Below are 24,904 nucleotides of genomic sequence, written 5' to 3' on the forward strand. Positions count from 1 at the left end.
CCTCACATATCACATTGACCCTATGTGTTCAGCTTTTGTAAAAAAGACCTGACATAAACTCTAGTTTCTGTTACTTCTACATAAACATAACGAGTTTGGTTAAAACACCTTGCATAATGACATTTAAAAGGTTTGAAGCTAGAGTAATGGTGAATGGATTATTTAATTTATGTAGGTTCTGCCAGCTTCCTAAGCCCAAAGCTCCATTGAATTTCTTTCTTCAGCTTCCTGGTATACAGACAGGCTCAATACCTGCTATACTTTTCTACTCACGGCAGTGAAGATAAACCAGTAGCATCTTTCTGTACTTCAGGAGCTGAAGACTAAGACTTGCATTACTACATGTTTTCCTTTCAATGTTTTGGTTAAAAACACAAAGAAGATGTAACATTTAATTAAACCTGAGTCATCAAATGCAAATCTGTCCCCAAGTGTGCTATGGCAACAGCAAGAAGCAAAGGAATTGCCAGTCATTTACATGGAAGAGTATTCAATGCATTTCTTCTATTGAGGTAAACCCGTCTTACACGAGCAATGGTGCAATAGTATTCATTAAATCTTTTGATATGATCATCCCTACCTATATCTCCTACCATATTCTTGAAATTATTGTCCCCATTCATGACCGTGGTAAACAAATTAGTAAAGGAATATAGCAAGTAATGTCATTTCCCTTAAAGCTTTACACAAAAATTTTTTGAGATCAGATGATGACTAAGATGTTAGTGACTGTGCTGGTAAATGACTTATTTAAATAAACTTATGTGGGAAGTTGTATGTGTTCCTGAACCCGTATTCCTGAACACATTCCTGATTCAGGTACCATTCCTGATCTCAGGTTTTACTGTCAGACTCACCTACAAATCCAGATTTCAAGCCTGGAGGATTGTAATGAGTTAGTCTTGTGAACATTACACAAGGGTCTTCTTAACTGTTGAGAACAATAGCGGAAAAAACTATGAGGATGCTTATTTGGAAGCATCACTCCAGTTTGAAGCACTTTGATAACGAGTAATGCACAAGCTGAAGGGTAAATCAAAACCTTTCAAGTGCTATGTTTTCAGTTGTTAAAAGGGAAGAACCAGTGAAGGAATTAAAAAGGAGTGACAATTCAAAGAAGCAGACTAGGAAAATATTTTTGCCATATGAATTTGTTTGTACAACTTAGACAGAAATAAACTTTAGTAGGTAACATAGGAGAAGAAACAGCATATGAATTTACAGCTAGAGAGAGAGATAGGAAAATAAGGGGTAAACACTTTTTACAAGAAGAAATTTAGACGCTATGTTGTAATGAAGAGTCAGAAGTAACAAACAAACAGGATACCCTGATTTTGAACTTCACTGACAGAAAAGATGAAGAGAGTGGTTATTAGTGACTAAGAGTAGTAGCTGTGGGGAAGAGGAGGAGGAATCTGAAGGGGTGAACAATTAACAGCTCCGTTTTCCCATCCTGAGAGTGTCATAGTAGCCAAACATTCACACCGAGAATCAGAAAAGCAGGCTGAGGTTTTAGGTCAGACAGAAGGGAATAGACCTGGCGTACAAAGGGTTATGTCAATTGTCAACATGGATACGGTGGCTGAATTTCTGTTTGTGGATTCGACTACTTGGATATGAAGCATGGAGAGGGAGACAATGGGAGGAAGATTGCAGCCCTGAGAAGCTAAACCAGAAAGTTGAGGGAGAAGCCAAAAAGATCAAACTGAGAAAGAAATTAGCCATGTGGATGGATAATAAGAAGACCCTAACAAAGGGAGAACAGTATTTGAATACCAGGAACCTTTCATCAAAGGCTAGTCTAGAAAAGACTAGAAGGTAGGGTATGGGGTGCTAGTTCTAAGGTTTGGCTAGATAGAAATCGTCAAAGGCAACCACATTAAATAAAAATTTGTGAAAAAAGCTGACTAGCAACAGAACTGATGGTCAAAGAAGAAAGTACTTCTCAGCATTTTGAAGTATTATGGTCATTCATCCATATGTTTAACTGACACATTCTTAACAAAGTAGGAACATGGAAATATTTTATCCATGTTGTTAAAGAATAAATGACTATTCAAAGAATAGGAAAGTTTCATAGGTTTTAAGATAAAGTTAAAGACCGTCATTACATTTTCTCTTATCAACAACTTCCCTGAAGACAGGATGCTGTTTATAACAGGATTATTGCAATGAGAGTTCTAGAAATTTTCTTCGATATTTTTGCTAAACCTCTTGGAAATTGCACTTGAGAATTTGCTTAATGGTAGTAATTATCTATCAAAAAATGTCAAGCTAGGTATGGCCGCATTTTCTCTCCCCTTGTTGTATTTAAAGAGAAAACCTCAACTGTCAGATGCTGTAGATTTGCCACCTAATGGAGAGAAGTATATTAAATCACTGCACTTTAATATCTGATTCCAAATAAAAAGTATGTATGCAGCAAAACATTCAAAACAAGGTGCCTTCGGTTGGAACTTGGTAAACAGCTCGAAGGCATATCACCTGCAGGGGAAAAAAACCCAAACCTTTAATATTTTGACAGGGCCACGTAATGTTACGTTACTTTTAATTCTGCAGCAAGCTAAGAAATTTAGAGTGTAAGTGAGCAAATGTTCTTAATGGCCTTCTAGTGACCTGTTTTTGTGAAGAGTATCAGCTGGTGATCTTCACTGCTTGTAGAAAACCTGGTTTGTATAGGTATAAGTGTAAAGAATGAGAGCAACTGAAAATTTACCTCTATATACTTTGTCAAATGCATGCATGTGTATTCACATTATGCAAAAAGAAAAGTTATTTTATGTTCTCAGATTTGGAGCGAATGTCATAAACTCTTTTGATAGAGCAATCTTTTGCTATACTAGCTTAAACTACAGAAGAAACATATTATACATTGTCTATTGCACATCATAAAATATGATTTAAATGAACAATATTGAAATCAAAGTTTCAGTTTTGGAACTTCAGTGTATTGTTGTGAAAAGCCTAGTCAGTTATATTTATAGCTTCATATTTTCAGAGGAAGAAAACAGTCTAGAAACATAGGGATCCCTCATGCTTCATGCAAGTGCAGTAGGTTTTAGATAATAGGATCAGGTCCACAATTTGCTTTTCTTAAAACCTAGAATAAAAAATAAAAATAAATGCTACCACCATACAAACTACAAAGGTGAAAAAATGCTGTATCTTGCGTTTTTCTACCTCCTGTGGCTAGGGACAGAATGCAGACATGCCACAATAATGTTTTTTATTTCTACTGTTCAAACCATATTAATGAGAACATCATTTTGGAGAACTAATTATTTCTATTTGTCTTGTGTCACACTTTCTAATTCCCCTATATTAGCACAGCCAAAGCAAATTAATTGCTTTTCCAGCAGTTGAACCTTGTCCAAGAATGAGCTCACATTCCCTTCCAGTTTTGCAGTTTCTAGGAGTGCATTGTGTCAAAAATTTCTCTTGATACTAAACATAGCCCAGAGAATATCTTTACAGATTTCTGTTGCTGCTCACTTGATGAAATTTATAAGTTTAAGTGACCCACTAGGAAAGATAAAGTTCTTAGCTGCAAGATTATACATCAAAACAGTTAAAGTGAAATTAAAATTAAATGAATGAATCTCACTGAAGCAAAAAAAGCAGTAATTAATGGTTCCCTTAATTGTCTTCATAAAATATTTGCATGGGTCTAATTTGCATAATTTGCATGTATTAATTAATCTTTCAAAGGAATTTTGTGCTGAGAGAAGCCAAAAAATCTCTTTGTTTTATTTAACATCTAATGAAATATTTATCTTCGTTAATGAACTTCTCATCTTCATTAAAATAAAAATTGCACAAGTTTGTATGTTTTAAATGTTTTTATAATTGAAGTATACAAAAAAATCTCTTCAGACCTACAGTATCTGAAAAACAAACACATTACTGCACATTCTGTGTCATTTTGACTACAGCAACATTTAAAATTTGAGAAACCTCATTCACTCTACCACAAGTTTTCAAGGGGTTTTAAATTACTTCAATTTCATCTTAATTGATGATAATTTTTTCTTTATTTTACAAGTAGTGATGACAAGGTAAACGTTTTGGTATTTTTATTATTGTCAACCTGTGATACACAACAGCTTTTATAGAACAGATATTATGTATAGAAAACAAGACTAACGTCATACGTTAAAATTTAAAATACTGCGGGAGTTTGTACATTACATGGCATTAGTTTATACTCTACTAGACTAACAGTTGAGGAAAAACAGTTTGTAAATTACTGCCTGACATTTAATGATTGAACCTAGAGTAAGACTGATGACAGTAACAATTATAAAGGATGGTAGTGGCAGAGGACCTCATTAAATGACAGGTTGTGGTGATCAGCAACTTCAAGACAGTATCCAACATGGCTGGACATCCAGAATGAGAATATGCACTGCAAAAAAATCAATATTAAAGTTTGGTGCAAAATTTGAATACAGAATTACGAGGAGATGAAAAGAAATGAAGTACTTTGTAGAAGGCTATTTCTGTAAAAAGGATAGGTGTAAGAGGACAGTGATTAGTTCTTTGGGGGCAAAGGTGGAGGCTATTACTTAAAAAGGAGACCACCTAGAATCCAAAGATAATCTATCAGCTACTTAATATTGTTGAAAATAGTGTCTGTGGGGAAAGAAAAGTATAGTTAAACTAAACCAGCTTCTATACAGAATATTAACACTGTGCATAGTAAGATTTCTGAAATGGAGCTTCATTTTTTTCAAGGACAGTACAATATTATTGGAATAAGAAAAGTACGCTTGAAATAGGGAAATGATTGGGGATTCAGACTACAATGAAACTATATTTGCACAATGAAACAGCACGATGAGATTTGTGCTCATTTTCAAGATGCTTGCATATGCTTAAGTCCTTGCACAAGGAGTTTATAAACACATTAATGTGTCTGAATTAATTTTAGACATGCAATATCTTGGAAAGCCAGCCCTGCAGAGATAGAAAAGTAGGAGCTGTTTAGGAGTGCTTTCAAGATGCAGCACTCATTGCATAAAAGAATTTAAGAAATGGGAGGCTTAAGCTATCGAGATTGTATACGGAGTCATATATTCTTTACTACATTATCCTATAATTTTTTCAGCTGATAATATATAATGGAACCTTGCTGATACCATAATGGCAGTATATTGCTGTATATTATCAAGGTGTGGAACTTGTGGAATAGCTGCTGAGGCAATGTAATTATCTATAACATACCCAAACAATATCAGTGGGAGGGATATGTTTCACTTCACACATTTGTGGCGTAGATGTCTTTATCTGAGCTATTTGGCTGGACTCCTGTTAAAGTCAATGAAGAGTAATAAACACATCTCTACCTTTGAAGAAAATGAATCATACCTTCCAAGTTTCTTCATTGATTATAAAGGGAGTCTACAAAAGTAGCTCAAATGCAATGCAGGTACCTGAAGTTACTGTGATGAATCTCATCTGTTGTGTGTTTTCCTTTTTACGTGCCTCAGAATTCCAGCACCACTTGTGACAGTAAACACATCATGAGCAGCTGCATTTCAGCCACTTCTTGTAGCTACTGATGTTGGAAATGAGTAATTGTGCATCACTTCTGGAAAAATATCCATGCCTGACAATTCCTTTTCTGCTTGGTATAACTCTGTAATGTTTCCATACTGTATAGTTGCATAAAGCATGACCCTCAAATGTAGAAAGGATAACTTGAATTCTGCATTAATCCTGAAGCTTTGCAGCATTTGTTTCAATTGGATGCTACCATGTGAGGCCCAAGGCATGACACAAGAATCTAAAGCAGCATTCCAAAAACTCTGAAATAAGAACAAAAGTAGATATAAATTGAGAGGTAGAAAAAGAAGTAGATGAAGTATCACAGAACTCTAGAAGGGGAAATGGTATTGTATTACTAATATAGTTGCATTATATTACTTTAACTCTATTACTATATCATCACTAATTTGTAATGGGCAGCTAGTAAATCTTTCTCCATTTAAATGTAGTTTTGCTTGCAAACAAGACATGGGCTGGAATTAACCTGATGAAACGTAGAAGTCTACAATGTAGACATCTACATCTATGCTTGTCACCCTCGACCCTCTGTGGAGGGAGTGGAGAGAAACATCTACAATGCAGTTCATCACTTCATAAAGTAGGTGTCTATATTTCTCCTTTGTCTGTGGAAGGAGCGTAACTAGAGTACCCTGGTGTAGACCTCTACAAACAAATTCAGTATACTCAATCACATCCCAGAAAAGCTCAATTCAGTGTCTGGAGGTGAGAATGTAATTTCTTTTTTTGTTGTTGTTGTTGCTTTGGTTTTGGTGTTGTTTATGGAAATTTTTTTCTGTAAAATAAATTCATTTTATAGCAGGCATTGTAATTATACTCCAACATAGTCTAATTGCAAAGGATAAACGCTGCCTGTGACACAGTCACAAGAAGTATATGCTAAGAACTCCCTGTCTCTGCTCATTTCACATTCTGCTGGAAGCAAAGAATCAAATGTATAATATGAATTTCACAATTTAAAATGGTAGCATTTGGGTTGCTTATATGTTTAGGTCTGATGTTTTCCTATTGAATTCTATGGTAAAAGAATACCTCATTTTGCATGCTTCAGTGCATTTTTAACCAATGCCTTAAGCCAGAACCAAATCTTTATGCAGTCTTTGTCTACTGATTTCTTGATGGCAGCACTGGTGCTTTGGTATCTCACAAGGGTGTTGTGAAACTTAATTAATGTTTGTAAAGTATTTTGGATCTTGGATGAAAGGCACGGTAGAAGTTGTTATGTTTTTAACTTCTGCTTTTATATTTTCTTCAGTGACTGACCAGAATCCCGGGCATTAAAAGGTGACAGAAGGAGGCAATGCAAGATACAGCAATTTACAACTATTATCAACTAATTATAGTTAGTTTCAAATCTAGTACAAGGAAATAGATGGAAAAAAATGTTATGGGATTTAATATGGAAATACTTGATAGCCATAATTTTATGTAAAGGCAGCCTGCCTGGATTTTCATATGAGAAAAAAAATTAATAGACTGACTTACCTCAGTCGTGTAAATTGAAAGTGGTATATTACTGACTGGCAACATTTTGGTGTAAGAGGTGACATTGCCTCTTTTATAATCCTAAACTAACTGTGGGGTCAGAAGTCCTATGAAAAAGAATGAGAGTTCAACATTCACTTAATATATTCAAGAGGCAAACAAGCAGTTTAGACTTAAAATGTAAATAAAACTGGTGGTTTTATTTACACACATTTATTTACTCACAAAAATATGGTGAGACTGTATCAGGCAGGCATCACTTTGAACAGTCTTAAGAGTTAAGAAGGCAACCACCTTCATAAAATAGGACTCCAACTCAATTGCTCTATTACTCTTATGTCAGTTAAAAAAAAAGAAAAAAAAAGATACACTTGCCATCAATAAAGCTATATTAATTTAAACTAGCTGAGGGTCTGATGGTTTAATTTTGCAGTGGCCAAAGATTTTAGGTTTTGTCCTTTCTCTCTTTGCCAGTATGATAAAAAAAACCCTAAAGACAAAACATTTTTATGTCCTTCAGAAATAGGAAATATGTATAGTATTTTAAGATAAACAAATTCTTAATGTCTGTAATATTCATATAAATGCCTTATTGTAAAACAGAAAATCAACCAATTACTATGCCAAATCTATTTTAATTCTAAACCCAGCATTTTCTAGCAGTGGCTATTTTTATATTGATATAATTAATTCAGGCTTTGTATAAGTCAAGCATTCAGCTTTCCCATGGATTTGATTTGGGACTTGACCCATCTCTATCAGTATCTCAAGTGCCTATGAAAGAAAAAAAAAAAAAAAGAAAAGAAATAAATCAACTAAGAAAAGTAAGTGTAAAGGAAGTGGAACTAAAATTAACACATTTGGAAGGAATACTTAGCCAGCATCACATTCCATCTATAGCTAAAATTTGCTGTCAGCATATATCTATAGTAAGTATTCTTCCAGTGAACTGCCACCTGGCTTGTAAAGAGGAAAATCTATTCTATAGAATAGACTGCTAGCTTTAAAAAGAAATGTTTAGCTTTTCAACCCTTCACAGGAAGTATTTTGGTCATTGTAAGGTTCCATAACACCTGAAGGACATCCTGGGAGACAGCAGTATATATAATGATAATGTGATGTCATTTTGTTTTTCCTAGTTGAGAAACACAAAGTGTGTATCAGTAATAGAAAAAGGAACATTTTTTCTATTATTTTCTTGTCAGCCTTATTTTTTAAAAGTGATGCAGCCTCTAATAGCTTAGGAAAAGCAGCAATAGCATAATAGTGTGTTTTGTCATGGACATTAGAAAGGATGGATCAGAAAGTACTACAGCTGGCCTTGGAAACAAAGTGTTATGAAGTCAGGACCAAAAAATTTACAGTGCTGGTTTATGTGCATGAAATTAGAATAGAGATTGTTAAAAATATACAATGCTGTATTAGATAATTCAAGTTTTGACTTGTTTATTTAGTCTCTTTGTTGATTCTGCAGATTTTGCCTGTGACAAACTGTCGGTGCAACCCTTGCATTAAAAGACATGTATTTTTCATGATATTGTTTCACACTGGAATATGCTCTCTACAAGTCCTTTCAAGTAATCAAGCTATATTGAATACAAACATAAAATAAAAAGCAGCAATAATTTCCTCTCATTTTTAGCTTTACACTCTGACTCAAAGGTATACAATCGTAGCCATTGAAGAGAGCACAATATGTTTGCACATTGATGAATTGAACATAAAAATATTGTGGTTGGATCAGACTCCTTGGCTTCACTGGAAATACTGGGAATATCATAAAAGTGGTATAACTGACTGGAGGATCAGTTCCATTTTCAACCTTATCATCAAATTTGTTATGGCAATCACAGTTACTATCGCAGCAGTAACTATGCTATCCTAAGCAATTCGGTTCTCAATGCTAAAATATTGAAATTCTAAAACACTATTAAAACTTGCAAAAATCAGTTCCATTACAGTTCCAAATGGGCAATAGTTCCAGAGTTTGATCTTAAACATTCAGTTTACAAAAGTCCTGATTTCAGGAATCAACAGCTAAGGTTTCCCTGCAGGGTTTTTTGTATTCTTGCAAAACCTGTGACTCTTAGATTTTCCAGCTACAATAAACTTATAGCCAAGTCTATTTTACCAGACCACATATTCCGCGAATATATTCAGGATATACTCAGTTCTTGCCCCTCTTCCTACTGAAATGGCATAGCATTAGGCATAGGACTAGACGGCCTTTAAAACCTGCAGTTGCAGGCTACCAGACCACAAATACCATCTTAAAGACCGTTTTAATACATCGCTCATCTTGGAAAGCTACACCAGAACTGAGCTCCTGCAATAGAAGACAGAGCTGTTTTCTGTCTCTTTTTGCTATTTAATGTGTTTATAATGAATAAACAGTTGCTTTTCTATGATAAGCATTATCAATTAATTTTATTTTCATCTTCTGGATTCTATTCCTTGTATTATACTAATATGAAATTATTCCAGTTTAAATTCACTTTGAGCATGGGTAACCAGCATCCTAAACACTGTTCCAGGGGAGGTCCTGCAAGCGACTTGTACCACACCATTAATATGTCGCTATTGAAAATAAACAGTGTAAGTGGAGAGCTAGGAAAAAATTAAATAAGAGAGAAAAAGCAGCCATGAAGTAATATTTTTAATTTCCTCTGTCTTGAGAAAATCACACTTCCAAGCAAGAAAATTTTACATTTCAGATGCTTTGCACAGGTCATTTCTTCTGACTCCAAGGTAGTCACTTGGTCCCTGAGTCGCTGGTTAAGACTGCTCTGTGGTTTAATTTAGCCATTCTCTTTTCTCTTGCTTACTTTTTGATAATGGACCACAGTGCTAAGTTCTCTCTGGGAAAGCATGCTGCTTCCATATGGTCTGGGATTTTTGTAGTGGGGTGCATCAGGGCACAGTCTGTCATGACATGCTGTTTTTTCTGAGGAATCTCTATTGGCAAAGACACAGAGTGGTGCCAAATTCAAACCACCTGGCCCTAAGGCTAATTGAGTTTTTCCTGGGAGGGTAGAATAATAATTTTGAAGTACCTATCTAAAATTATGTTACCGCTGAGAGGCAATGGGAAAGGTTGGCTTGTCACCACAGTACTTAAATGCATCCATGAAGATATGCCCAAGATGGAAGTTTACAGTCAGTTAGGGGAACTAGTTTGAATTATGAAATGAAAAACAACTTGCCTGGGCCAGCTTTAGCACTTGTCACAGAAACAGAGTTCCCTTGTAAATTAAGATGGTAGTTTTTTTCATTCCTTACAGGAACAAAAGCATTTTGCTTAAGTACTGCTTCATGGCTAACTATTAGATTAAGTCCTATATACATCTTTCAGCTTGAGGTCTTCCTCAGATTTAACGTGAGCTGGTTTTTTTTCAGATTTGTAGTTGGGTCACTCATGCTAAGCCCTGGGAACTTCGTTAAGGTCTATTCATATTTCTATGTGGTAGTAAGGATTATGTGTGACTTGAGTTCATTGCTCCTTTCTTAGGACATGGCTTCTGGTCTGCTTTCCGTCACCTTGACTCTTGTTCTGGAGCTGCCTGCTTGTCTTCCATAAGCTTGGTTTCATACAAAATACCTGAAAGCAGCAAGCTTGTATTGTATATGTTTTGACATCCCATGCATCCTTAATAGATTTTCCATAAGCTTGCTACTGTGCAATCTATCTATTTTATGGCCTCATTCCTTCCTGTTCTGCATGTGACTATTTTTTCATGTTTTGCATTAGGCTGTTACTCTGTTTCAGCACACAGATGAGAACAAGAGAAAAATGTGGTGTTAGTGTGATATTGATATTAGCATAGGATTCCACGCATTCCAGAATCGATGTATGTGGGCTAATGTAAGTAGTAAAGCTAAATGCTTTAAATGGCATCTTTTTTCCAGTAACCTTTGCAGCATCTGAAATGACATCACAGTAACCAGTATTAAGGAAAAGCCAGATCATACTCTTGTATTAATTGTGGAGTTTAAGTCTAATCTGAAAACAACAAAACACTAGTCTGTTATTCATTTAGAAAAGAAGTAGCTTGTAGAGAAGAGTGAGGTAAGTTTGTGATTCTGTGAATCAGAAGAGATGCTCTGTGTAGGAGGAGGTAGTGGATAAGTCTTCTCTTGTGTTTTAAAAAGTAGCCTGGGCTACCTTAGAAGAGATCATCTTCATAAATAGTTTATATATGCTGAAGGAAATAAACATCACACTTTCTGGTGATGGAAACAATAGATTGCTAGTACTAACCATAGCCACAACTATTCCTAGTAGAAAAATCATGACCCATGTTACCTTTTCCAGACTTTCATAAGTGATCTTTATTAATCCATACTTTATTATGTGATCTTTAGTTGTAAACTCATGTATGACACTAATACTATTAGCTTCTAGTTCAGTGATGGAACGAATCTGTGTGTTTCTGTATGTGTGTGTATGGAGGGTTGTTTTTAAGAACTACTAACTTCTTTTGCGTAGACATTTTCTCTAATTCAATCCCAGCTCAGAAGGAAAAACTGATGAAAGCTCCAACAAATGCTGTTGTATTGTACTTTATTCAGATTTCAATTTATGACCATCTTTTCCTCTCCAGAGAGAAAAATAATTATTTTTTTAAGCCTGTTTGAAGATTAACTTTATGATTGATATTTTGTATTTAAGATTACTTTGGTAATGATATTTAGCATAAAAAAGTGGTCATTTGAGAAAAACACTAAAAAAGGAGGCAAAATTGAGAAGAAAAGTGGAAAGAAGAGCGATCAGACTAAAAAGATGAAGAGTAATTTCTGTTTTCATCAAGACTTTACAAAAAAAAAAAAGAAGATATCAAGCAGAGACTACTTTCCAATACTTAGATCTCAACTCTCATTTTCTGCTATCAGATCCAAAATTGCTTGTTGATTGGCTTGCTAAAAAGAGAGCAAAAAAAATGTTGTTTATGTTTTTGAAGATACAACAGCAAATAAAGGACAGCTTTCTGCAGAATTTAAAACTGTTCAATGCAGGACAGACGCAGCACAAGAATTATCCACACTGTGTTATAAACAGCACTGAACACAATGAGCTGTGGAAGCTCCCAAGCTGATTGTATTTAGCTGTGACTTCATCCTTTAATAACCTTTCCACATGATTCTTCAGTTGAAGGTGTTTTGTTTTCTCTCTGCTGTTGTTTTTTTTTATTATTTTAATTTTTTTTACCAACAGAAGTGACACAGTACAATGCCTTAGTGACTCAGGTTCAGTGATTGTAAGTAATCAGTTCTGTTGTCTTTTTTTGGATGTGCTTTTGTTCTGTTTATACAAATAGAAAAAGAGCTGCTAAGTTCATAAGGCAACAGTAAAAGACAGTGTGTTTTTCTAAATCTGTTTCTTTCAAAGAATTTCTCACCTTGCCAGTTCAGTCTTTTCAGTCTCAAAATGGCAAGCCCTGTGTGTTCTATATGATCTTTAAATAATAGAAGATGACATATTCAGGTAGTCCATCGCTTTGTTAGTTTACTAAAGACCAGATTGCTGACCTTTAGCTTGCTCCCACAGTATTCAGTGATATAACAAAAACATATATTCATGATTAAAACACATGATAAAATTACCGAAAGAAGACCCTGACAGTTCAATAGTTAACTGCAAAAAGAGCTGTTTAGACACTCTTTTTTCTACATTCTTGTTTTGATTTTATGTCTGGAAACATAGAATTAAAATCTCCTAAGTATAAATTATTATTATTTCAAAAAGAAAGATGTGAACATCTCTGTCTCCTGAATATTTGCACTGAGTATTAACACAGATATATTTGTGCATGAATGTTAAGTAGAGAAATGAAAGGTGTATGATTAATAACAATATGCAAATTTGAAACTAATTTATTGGTGTTATACAAAGGGCAAACTAGGATAGTGTTTGGCCAAATATGTTTACATACTTCATATTTGCATGAGTTTATTGAACATGCAGTGTGAAATCACCCATCTTTGTATAAAAACTAGATAAGCACTTTTTTTAAAGAACAAATTGCTCAACTTTCAAAGCCTCAACAGTTGAACCTGCTTTACTACATTCCCTGTACTCTGCTCTAATTCTACTTGGGAAGAGGGCAGTGGATCCATCCATGTTCCCCAATACATGATCTACTTTTGCTATCAGTAACAATGTCAGGACAGTATAGATCCCTCTGCCCCTCCTTTTCAGTGTCAAGTTCTGAAGTTTCAGTGTTCTGATTAACCTTGTGCACTGGGAGGAGTCTTTTCCCTTACAACATAGTATTTTGCATTTTATAAGAAAAATTACAGAAAGTTATGTTCAGTTGATTTCATGACTGCATTTTATAAAAGCTGTGGTTTGTGTTCTTAGTTGCACTCTGCAAACTCTGAAAAAGACTCAACCTTACAAAAAATTATTTTCCCATGATTAAAAAGTTAGACTCCCATTTTAATCTTCCTGCTTTGGTGGAAAATAAATCCTCTTTTGTCTCAATTTTGAATAAAATATATGAAGAGTATACAAAAATAGATTTCATCCTTGATTAGCTGCTTCCTTTAAGTTTTTCAAAGAAGGGTTACAATTTGACTAAGATCCCTTCCATCTGTCACAATATGCTTGCTTTTATTTTGACTTCCCGTTACTGTCTTATCAAATATCACATGAATCATTACCAGTTGTTTGCCATCCCTTTCTTTTGTTTTGTTTCTCTTCCTCCAAATGATTAAAACATCAGGTTGAATGAAAGGTTAGAAGTACACTGTGATTCACATTTGCCCCATCTTATTAAAACAAATAAACCAACCAGTTATATAATTTAAATGTGCTTGAGCTATGGCTTGCAGATGCTTTTATCAGCTCTGGGCTGAAGAGGTTGTGTGCATTCGGGCATGCACGTACAACTGTTCTTTGAAAGGGACAAACCTCATTACATTACAGGTGCCTGGAAATAACTTCTGAGAAAATAGCTGCCATTTTCAATAAAGCTACTTCCTAACAGGAAACACAATTTATTATGTTCTTTAGCACAAGTGAGCAGCTTTTCTTTTATTTAGATTAAAGTAGCCCCAGTTTATGTCACAAATACTTGATTTCTTTGAATCTGTTGGACTGAGGGTGGATCATAATATTTTTCACTCTAATATTCTAGCTTATAAAATGCTGAGGAAAACACTTGTAATGATTCTTAAGTTACAAAATATATCTTACGCTAACTTACAAGTTATTTCATTTTCTTCATTATCTCTGATACCTAAAAAGAGAGGGGGGAGAAAGAGAGAAAGGTTAAAGGAGGAAACAGAAAAACAAAGTGAAATCACAGATCATTTCAGAGTCAAAGTTGAGAATAAAGTTCCCATCCTCTCTCTTTCAGTTGTGTTCTTCTTATTAACGAGAGAGAAACCAACCCAAAGTAGGTGTTTTTTACTTTGAAATCACAAAGAGATGACTAGATCAACCATTCAAATATCCCTAAGACCCATTTTGAGTGAAGATCAGCTTATATCACTGGTCTGTGCATATTTGACAAAATTATCTTCACTGCAATTAGGAACTCTAGTGGCTAAAATTTGGGCTACTTTGATGTAAGCGTTCCTGGATTGTGGGCTGGCGTTTACTGTTCTACTTCTCACAATTTACGATCATAAAATACAATGACAGTACTAATAAATTAATAAACAAAAACTTATCCAAACCTTGACATCCTAACTTTCCAAAGCTTGCACTGAGATTTCTAATCTTATCATTCATTCTCCTTCTCATACTTTATTTTGTCATTTTTTAATTTTTAACCTGGACTCTGTGGGTTTCTTTCTTATTAGCTCCCCGTGACATGCTACTGTATCTATTTCTTTGTTTATTTGGTTGTGGGGTCTTTTGTTTGTTTGTTTTCCCCAAAGCTCCTCACTATAGGAAACACTTTATCCTATTACTTAGGAGCGTTTTCCTCGGTAGGCTTTGTTATGATAGCAATTGACTGAATTCGGGTGTGACACTGCACCTTTGATACTGATTTGCAGATTTTCATAACAGTGATGATCGCTTTTATTATGTTTATTTTAAAAGCATCTCTCAGAATACAAACTAAAATATGATATATGTGTATAACAAACAACCCCAGTGTAACTTGCACTGAGTAGCAGAAATACACGCATTACCATCTAATGGATGATTTATTTAGTTTGCAACCTAAGGCCAAACTTAACATTTCATTATAGATTTTTTTATCACTTTATAAGGTTGTATATTAATAGGAATAAGATTTGAGTGGGTTTATGTTTTTATCTCAGAAAATGTTTGGCCCATAGAGGTACTTACTACAAGCTGCCCACAGAACACTAGTGTGAATCATTCCCCAGCTGACATCTCTGTGGGAATGCATTTTAAGGCATATGATTTCTTTCAGCATTGCAAACTTTTATGTCAGTTCCATTTGTTTGCTTTTTATAACATTTATGACCTTTTAACTATTAGGGCATGTTCAGTCAAAACCTCAAAACCAGTCTTAATTAAAAAGGGTTGGTCTAAAAAAAATACTCCCTCATTCTGGCTAGAATTTCTGTCATAATGGTCCACAGACAAAAACAAATGAGATTTAGGAGTAGTGGTGTTTTCAGTTTGAGTTACTAGCATGAGCTTGTGTGATCTTGCTGAACACTGCCATTTGCAAAAGAGCAATTGAAACAGATGCCAATCTGCTAATCATGCACAGTCCTATTTAGCAGTATTTTCCCAGTCTGTGTTTTTCCTTGACTTATGAAGAGTGTATTTATATTGTATATAACGGTATGTAAATTTGGGAAACTTTACCACAGATCAACATTTTTCAGTAGGTTAAAAATATACTGCAACGTTAAAAACATTTTTAGAGATCACCCTGTGTGTGTGCTTGTTTAGTTTATGTTTGTGTGCATATGCCTATGTTTGTGTGAATAGTATATTCCATATTTGTTTCATGTAAAATTGTTTTTATGCAGATAGAAAAATTCTGCATTAGTTAACAACAGAAAGTAATGCAACACACATATATAACTGTTAAATAAAAGCTGATCAGGAGGCAGGAGACAGAGGCATGCTCACAATTTGGGATTTAGGAGAAGTGGCATTTTCACATTGAGTTACAAAGGATGAGCTTGCTTGATTTGTTGATCACTGGTCACCCTCATTATTTATAGGTTTTGCTTGTGATTTTACCCCTGAAATCATGAAGGCCCGTCAGTGGTAATGCTCCACTGGTATTCAGATAGGAACACTGGCTACACCTAGAGGCGAAGTGATTCAGGTGGCTTTGGCAACATTGAGAAGTGCAGATATTTCAGAACCTCTGAACAATGAGAATTGAAAGAGAAATGGTTAGGAAGAGGGGGATAGGATTCTGAAAAGGAAAAGGGTCAGCAATCAGATATAGGGATCGTATTTGGTCACCGTATCATGATGCAAGGTTATCATTCCTCTGCAGAGCTGTGTTACCTGTTTTCCTTGCATGGTTTGAAGTCTTCGTATTTCTGAAGTGCAATGCTATTTGCCTGGTGTGCGTTCTTCATGTGTGGCTCCAGGAATGTGCTGGAAGAACAGTATAAAGCCTAAAGAAGTGATTTTTCCATCTTCTCCCAAAATCATGATTTGAGAGGGTGGTAGGCGGTTCCACAGGTATTGTAATTTTTCCAGGTTGGCCCTAAAGACTCTAAAGGAAGGGATATTCATTTTGTCCTTCATTCTCCCCATGCCTAATCTTGAGAAAAAGGAAATACTTCACAATTCTTAGCAACTTTTAAACACGTACTAAGTATTATTTAATCATGGGACTGCTGTATCTACTTGATAACATGGCAGGATTTATTTTAAAGTTGATGTGTCTAATGCTTGATCAGTTTTTCCATATGTTAAGGGTGTTAATCAGACACATTAATAGAGAACATATCGTGTTAAAATAAGCCTTGCAATATTATTAGATTAGCTGCTGAGTTCCTATGTGGCATTTTAAGTCCATTATCAATACAGATGATTTAATTGCACTTTTAATGGTTTATCATATAGTTTTTTTGAGAAACAGGAAGATTTATGCTTATTGTATATATCCAACCTATGTCTTGGTAAGTTACATAAACAAATATCCTCTTGCTTTGTAAGGAAGATGCTTTATACAGCTGCCTATTTCTGTTATTGTTTTGTCTATGGATACAGAATACAGAGAATATAGGATCTGATAGTGTCTTCCATTAAAAATGAAAAACCTCCTTATTGACTTCACTGCCAGCTTGGGTCCTTAAGCAGTGTAAAATAGAGCTGACTTTTGAAAATGCACTGCTGTTCTCTGCAGATTGTTCATCTTTTGTTGGCTGCTACAAGGATTCCGCTTCCTACAGCTTTATTTTTAATTGAGAATACGTTTTAATAAATATTTTATTTTAAAAGGTATATGGAGACCTAATATAGTAAAATAAAGTACAAGTTACTGACTGTAGGTTTTCTTAATGTTTAGGTGTGGGAATTATGCATAGCACTCATTAGCAAGTGTGCATTCAGGATAACCAAAGTGCTAGTATATATGCAGAGTAATTCTCCTACAGAGGTATCTGGACAGCTTTAGTGCTGTAAATGTCTATTGTGTTTATTCAATATGTTTGGGAGAATTATATGCAACTACAGCCAATAGTAGCTCTGGCTATCCTGTACTTGATGCAGTTTTTCTTTTGAGATGGTTTTCTAGGCTTTCAGTCTTACCAAGCTCCATTTCGGAGTTTCCTTCTTTCTCTTCTGAATTCTCATAAGTGTTTTGGTTGCTCATCATGCATCAAAGAAGAAGAAAAAGTCTTTAAGTTAAGGCCTTAATCTCTTTTCAGTGCACAAAGACTGTAAAGAGCAAAGAGAATGTGCAAAAGGTTCTGAGTAGAAGCACTCTTAAGTGGTGGGAAAGTTATCATCTACCCTGACAAAAAAGCTAGGAATGTAAAAAAGTAGGGAAAAGGGGCAGGAAAATGTAAAGACAGGGGAGAAAGTAGCAAAAAGGGGTACACCCCAGAAGCTTGCAAAAGAAAGCTAGTGGTGGAAAAGCAAAACCAGAAGACACTAGATAAGAATCACTGCAGCAGTGAGCAATTCTACCACCTCTTTTCCCCAGCAGTTCTGATAGAAATTAGACAATAAAAATCTGAAAGGAGTGTGCAGAAGGGATAAATTTTTTTGTCTGCTTTCAAGTTAAAGATTTCTTTCTCTCAAAAGTTGCAGTAAACTTGTGGAAGTGATGCTGCACGTTTCAATGACAGTCAAGCATTTCAAAAATTTCAGCATCCGCTTATATAAGTTCATCTCACACAATTGTTTTCCTGTATATCTAATAAGAATTTTAAAGACTGATTTAGAATAAAAAGGTTAGACTAAGAAAACCAAACCAGAAAGAAAACCCTCTGAAATCTTATAAAAGTTTGATGATTTTGTTTGGGCCAAAAGAAGGGTTTCATGCAGACTTCAAGAGCTGAGATACAGTTTGTACTTCCAGATGCATTATATTCTAAAATATAAGTAGTGTTTTGTAATTATGCACTGTGGAGGATTAATATGCTTCATAATGTGCTTCACTCACAAGGGAGCAATGCTTTCTATCCTACAGAACAGGAAACTAAGAAGTTTTTGTCTGTTTCCTGTTTTTAAAAAAAAAGAAATCTTTGCATTGCTATGAAAATAGATGCGCATAAGATGTTCATGTCCCCAGTGAAGAAAAATACTTTATAAATTAGGTAAAAATATTTTATGGCAGAATGTTCTTTTCAAGTTTTTCTAGATCAACAGTTACTGGCTAGGTGAGCTTATTGTTTCTCTTGTTCCCTCTCCATCACACATATCTCAAATATATGCTCCTCACTTGGCTGGAAAAAATGTTGAGAGAGACGTGCTTACATCTTTAACATAGTAATTGTTCAGTTAATCTCATTTATGGAGGAAGGTAGCTATACTTCACTGATACCGATTAAATATCCTATACTGGCTTCTATATAAATAGCTACAAATGTGCACAATGGTTACATTACATGGTATATTTAACAACATAGCTAAATCAGAAAGTATGAGCTATGCCTTTAGTGGTGGGAGTACTAACGATTGCATGCAAGAAGATTTTTGCTCTGCAACCATGAAGGAAATAATTGCTGTTCAGCACTCTTCAGTTAAGTTTGCATATCAGTAAAAACACATGCACAGAGACTCCACCTCCTCTCCTAGTGCCCTAGTACTGATAGGAGTGCGGCATATATTAAAGCTTTGGAAGGTGTTACAGTATTCACAACTTGCAAAATGCATGTAGTTTTTGACAGAGTTAATTTGACCACCGTCAGAAGAAATTGCAATGGTGATACTCAGGTTTTATTATTTTTTTATTTTAAACATAAAGTACCATAGGTGGCTTTGTACAGGTTTATGGGAGGACTACTACTGCTGAGGTTTTAAATCTTGTGGGTTTTTTCCTCTTTTCAATTCATTGCAGATATACATATATAAGCTTTTTTTTTTATATATTTTAGATGGAAGACTTTATTTGAAAACTACTGTCATGTATTGAATTTTTCCTGCTGAAGATACCTGTGCTACGGTAAAGAACTTTGCAGTAAGACATTGGCTCATAAGGAGTCCTGTGGAAACAAAGTGTTTTCAAGGCAACTTCCTCAACTTCATGTATCAATGTTCTTCAAAAATGTAAAGAATTCTGCAAGAGTGTCCTCCTTTGGTTATCTCCCATGGCTCAACCCAGAGACCTAGAGAATGTTTGTAAATGTACAGTAGCACTCTTCTTACAGTGAAAATCTGCATCTCTGCACCGGACTATTGTATCCAAAATTACAGGCAGGTCAGAACAAGGCTGAGTGTTCCCTTTTTCAAGGAATGCAGACTCTGTCCTCCTCTGATGATTCTATATTTGAGCACATCAAATGATCCTTCCAGCAGTGTCCAAGTACACTTACAGACTGTTATATCATACCGAAACCAGCAAGACGGCTCAGAAATGAACTTGTAGAGGGCATAAGAGGATTCTTATTAAAAAAAAAAGAGGAAAAAAAAAAAAAAGGTAAAATAATAAAAAAATTGATACATTCAGTTTTCAAACTATGATTGTGGGTTTTCTTCTAAAGACATTTTTTCCACATGCTTTCCAAGAGACCAACACATGTATGTTAGAGTACATTAAGTGAAATGGAATTTTGTGTAAGTGAAAAGAAATGCTGAATGTAAACAAACTGTTTTACTGTTCACAAAGTCTCTTTTCCTAAAATAAAAAAATACAATAAAAAGAGTAATAATTTCTCATTGTAAACTGGCAGGGGTTTATGAAATAAAAGACTTTGCTTCTTATCAAACTGTTGGTCACATGTACAGTATATAACACAAATCACACACGGAAGGTATTATGTATGCAGTAGAAATCTAGAGTTTAGGAAATGAAAATTTTAGATAATATTGTTTTGTCACCCTGTTGGTCAGAAAGACACCTTTCTAGTTTTAACGCATGCAGGCATGTAAATATTTGTCCTGGAGTCACAGTATTACTGAATGAGATCTTAAGCATCTGGTAACAAGTCAGAATTCTGTATCAGCCACTTTTATTTGTATATTGAGCCCTGGTTAGTGCCCCGATTAGTGCACTTTTAAGAATGGACTGTGGCTGAGCAGCAATTCAAAATGCCAGAAATATTTTTATATGTTAATGTCATATTACGTCAATGTTGCTAAAAAAAGAAAACCTAACAAACACTTGATGTATCAGTCCAATTCCACGTAGAACTGAGTGATACAGTTGAAGTCTATTGTCCCTCCCACCTTGTCTTAAGGATGGGTGGTTATGTGTTACTTTCACTGTCTTTAAGAAAGCTACAATATGTGTTTTCACCTTTGTGCTGATAACTGGAAGTAAGCTGCAACACAGTGCTTATTACATTACTAAAATTACGTTCTTTGCTTTGCATACTTTTGGGTTACCCCTTTAAAGACTGATTTTGTGAATCAGTGCTATTACTGTAAGTTTTGTGATTATGCTTTCTTCATCTAATGTTTTATGCATATAAAATATTATTTATTACATGGAAACATATCGAAACCTTAAATGTTTAAGATGCCTAACTTAAAGCAAATATTTCTTTAAAAATAGTTCTGATTGGATATTAATATTATTTTGTCAAAAAAAAATCTAATGTTTTGTAAACTCTAGCACTGAGCTTCTATAGTTTGTAGGTCTTCCTTGCAATACTGGTACACATTTATTTTTTGCAGTTCATATTTACTCCACCACAATCCTTTTTTAACAATAGAAAGATGTATATACAAGTTCACATCACAGTAATTTTTTTTAAAGAAATATTGAGCAATATTTTTCATTAAATATTGTTACCTAATACTTTGTAGTGACATTATTTTCTAACCACTATTCTTTCATAATTTTCCTAGTTGCTTGAACACATATGGGATTCTATACTCCAGTTTTTTCATATGCAGTCTTTAAAGGGTTAACAGCTGTAAAGTTAGATGGACTTGTGGCAAGCTTTTGAATCATTCATACCCGAAAGAGAATTAAAAGCCTACAACTGAAATATGTAGTAGCATCTACCATTGCTCTGCTCCTTGCATAGAGTCACCTGTAAGTAGGTTTAGTAGTTTTACAGTATATACTTTCAAGACCTTTGGGAATGCCTCAGTGTTTGGCTTGGTACATAAATGGAAATGTTAAGGATTAAGGGGGAACCAATTTATAAGCTGGATGTTTAGAAAGAATCTTGCTAAAAACAGTGTAAATATTACAGACCATAAGATGTTACCGTAAGTTGAATTTTTTGCCCCTCTTTAGTTATACAGGTTTTGGTTTGGTATTTTTGTTTTTGTTTTTGATTTGGATTTTTTTTTTGCATAGATTATGAAGAAAAGTTGTGCTCATGTTATTGTTTATAAGCTTTTGTAATCTTAAAGATATTAATGTCTAGTTGTTCTATATTATAACCACATTTGCGCTCTATGCAAGCCCTTGGAACAGAACATACTCATCTTCATGTAGGACCTATGAAAATTGTCTATTTTTATCTATATATTTAAAGTTTTCTAAAAATGAAAAAAGGTTATTACGAATTTTGTTGTACAAAATCTGTACAAAAATCTGTTTTTACATCATAATGCAAGAATTGGAAATTTTTCTATGGTAGCCTAGTTATTTGAGCCTGGTTTCAATGTGAGAACCACGTTTACTGTTATTGTATTTAATTTTCTTTTCTTTTCAACAATCTGCTAATAAAACTGTCTGAAATCTCCCTGTGACTTTATTTACAGTTCATCTTTATTAAATTTTCTGAAATGTGTAACATCAGAGGAATATTTACTTTCTAATGGGAGGCATCTAAAAACAACATAAGTCAGCTCTTTGTAATGTGAGGAGAACAATGCTGAATGATTTTATTTAACATGCAACTGCTTCTATCTCTAATATGAATTACTGTGGTGAAAAACATCATAAAAGCACACTCTGTGGTTATTGTTTAACAAGCAGATTTTCCATATTTTTTTTTCTTGCCAGCTAAGCAAATTGCCCCCATCTACATGATTTATTTATGTACATTTCTCAGTTTATGAAGCTGTTATTTGTACCTTTTTCCTTTATATTATGATATTCCCATGATTCTTATTTCACAAAGCTTTGTGCTGAATAGTGTAAAGTGGACACTTTGAAGGAACAGAACATATTATTCCCCTAACTACAAAATGCAGAGGTAATCCAGTTGTTTTTTTCTCAGATCTCCTTCATTTGCTAAAACATGTTTAGAAACTTTGGTGTCCTAATGCATTTTTTAACAAGCATTTAAACATTTAAACAGGCATTTGGAGAAAGAAATGGTTCTGGCTTAGCATATCTTTAAGTGGTATTGTGAAGGAAAAAAAAAGGTTTTTTTTTAAGGTAAAGATGGTTATTTAAGGACAAATCTGGAAATAAGATATTTTTGCCTACACAAAATTAGTAAGTCTGAGATGTATGATTGATTTTTAATATTCTCCCTTATTGCCCTTCCTTGCCTTGCCTTGCCTTGTCTTAACTTCCCATCCCTTCCCTTCCTTTCTGAACCATACCTACATGAGTGCTTCTGCTTTCATTAGGGAGCAGGCACCTTTGGGAAAGCAGAAGAGATTAGCTTTCATGGACCAGCCCATTTCATTATCCCTAGATAGCCTGGGGACTGCAAGTGTGAGGTTGACAGGCTTCCTGGATTCCGGCAGGTTGTTGTTGCGGACTAGTTGATTAGGATTTTGGCTAGCTGTACATAGGGCAATCACAGTCTCCTCCTGTCTGCATTAAAATGTCCTGCATGTCTAAGTTTGCATCCCAGCTATGCCATAGCTAGCTCCCCTGCTATAAACTCTGGAACAATTAAAACAGGGAAAAAGTAAACTCATTAATCTCTCAGTCCAGCTCGCTCCCAAAACTGAATGATCTCTTACAGTAACAGACTAGCAACCTAGTGTTTTTAAGCAACCCAGGAAATAGTTTCTTTCAGCAGGAAGGAACCTGCCCTCACATAAGTTCCACCCTATCTCCATTAATAAATCATTGTTTTATCTGTTCATAGTAGCTGGGATTTAACAGGGTTGAGGTTGGATGGGCCAATAGCTAGTCAGATGTTGGTACTCCTTGTTACAGTAAAACTAAGCTCTGTCAAAGCTCAGGTCAAAATCAAGAAGAGGTCACCTAAACGTATCTTGCCTGTAACTTAGCAGTAGGTTATGGTCAGATATTGAAGAAGTTTGGAGTCAGCAGGTAGATGCCTAAAGTTTTAGGAAAATCTTTGAGGAACTGACAGACTCAACTGAGAAAGAATTAATTAAAAAAAAAAAAAAAAAGGTTATGGAAAGACATTTAAGGTTGGGTTTCAACCTGAAAGGTAAAGCTCTTTATTTGTTGAAGTTGCTATGAATTCTTGAAAATTGCTTCATTTGTTATTTGCTTACATGTTATTTGGTACAAGACTGTCCAATAAACAAAGCCTGAGGCCAAGATTTTCAAGTATGACTGCTGATCACAGGTACTTCTAGTTTTGTCGGCCGAACTTCAGACATTTTCAATGCCTTTCATAAAATAAAATGTCTTAACTCAAGGGTTCTGTGAAACTTCTTCAGTAGCTTCTAACTCACCCACAAGATTCTGGGGAATTTATTAGTGTGCCTTTGCTGAGCAGGAGCTCACCTTGATCAATAATCATGTTTCTGCCACCGTCAGTATCACATCGTTTCACATAGAAGACTCTTCTGTAAAAAGCTTTGTTTTCAAAGGGAAAGGAAAGAAAGACTTTCTGAAATTCAAGCTCTTAAAAGGAATAAAATTAGAAAGAAAAAAATGTAGACATCCAGAGTACTTGGAAGCTTTGCAAATATTCACCCAAAGGTCAAATACTACTATGCAGTTTGGGAGAATTTGCACATAATCTGTGGATAAACATGGTTTCTTCATCCAAGTTATAGTAACAATGGTTGTCCAGGAAAATTGGTTAATTGATCCTCTAAATTTGGATCATAAAGACAGAGGCAGATTAATCTTGCTGTGTACAGCAAAAGGACAAGAAGAAACAGATACCAGTTGCAACAAAGGAAACTCCAACTGGATACAAGGCAGAAAAATCAAAATGAGAGTGATGAAGCACTAAAACAGTGTTCTCAGAGAAGTTCTGGGATCTCCATCTTTGGAGATTTTCAAACCTGAGGTGAGCAAGGCTGTGAGAAACCCGATCTAACTTTGCCCAGTTTAGAGGTTAACCTAGCTGACCTTCAGAGGTCCCTTCCAACCTCTTTTTTTGTGGTTGTAGAACTACAAAACTTATATGCATGATGCTTCTGTAGGCATGACACTTTCTG

General features: G+C 34.9%; 1 protein-coding gene across 4 annotated transcripts in view; it reads left to right on the forward strand.

Moving 5' to 3' along the window:
• The window catches only part of DACH1 (dachshund family transcription factor 1), a 365,706-nt gene extending 345,390 nt beyond the window's left edge, over positions 1-20,316 (forward strand). For all 4 annotated transcript variants that reach the window (XM_082013958.1, XM_082013959.1, XM_082013960.1 and 1 more), the window contains one exon: positions 19,552-20,316. In XM_082013958.1, the coding sequence (XP_081870084.1) occupies positions 19,552-19,589 (38 nt within the window). In that variant the 3' untranslated portion in view covers positions 19,590-20,316. The remainder of the gene's footprint in view (positions 1-19,551) is intronic.
• The last annotated feature ends 4,588 nt before the right edge of the window (positions 20,317-24,904 follow it).

This window comes from Phaethon aethereus (genome assembly GCF_964289735.1).
Source record: "Phaethon aethereus genome assembly, chromosome: 1".
Taxonomy (NCBI): domain Eukaryota; kingdom Metazoa; phylum Chordata; class Aves; order Phaethontiformes; family Phaethontidae; genus Phaethon; species Phaethon aethereus.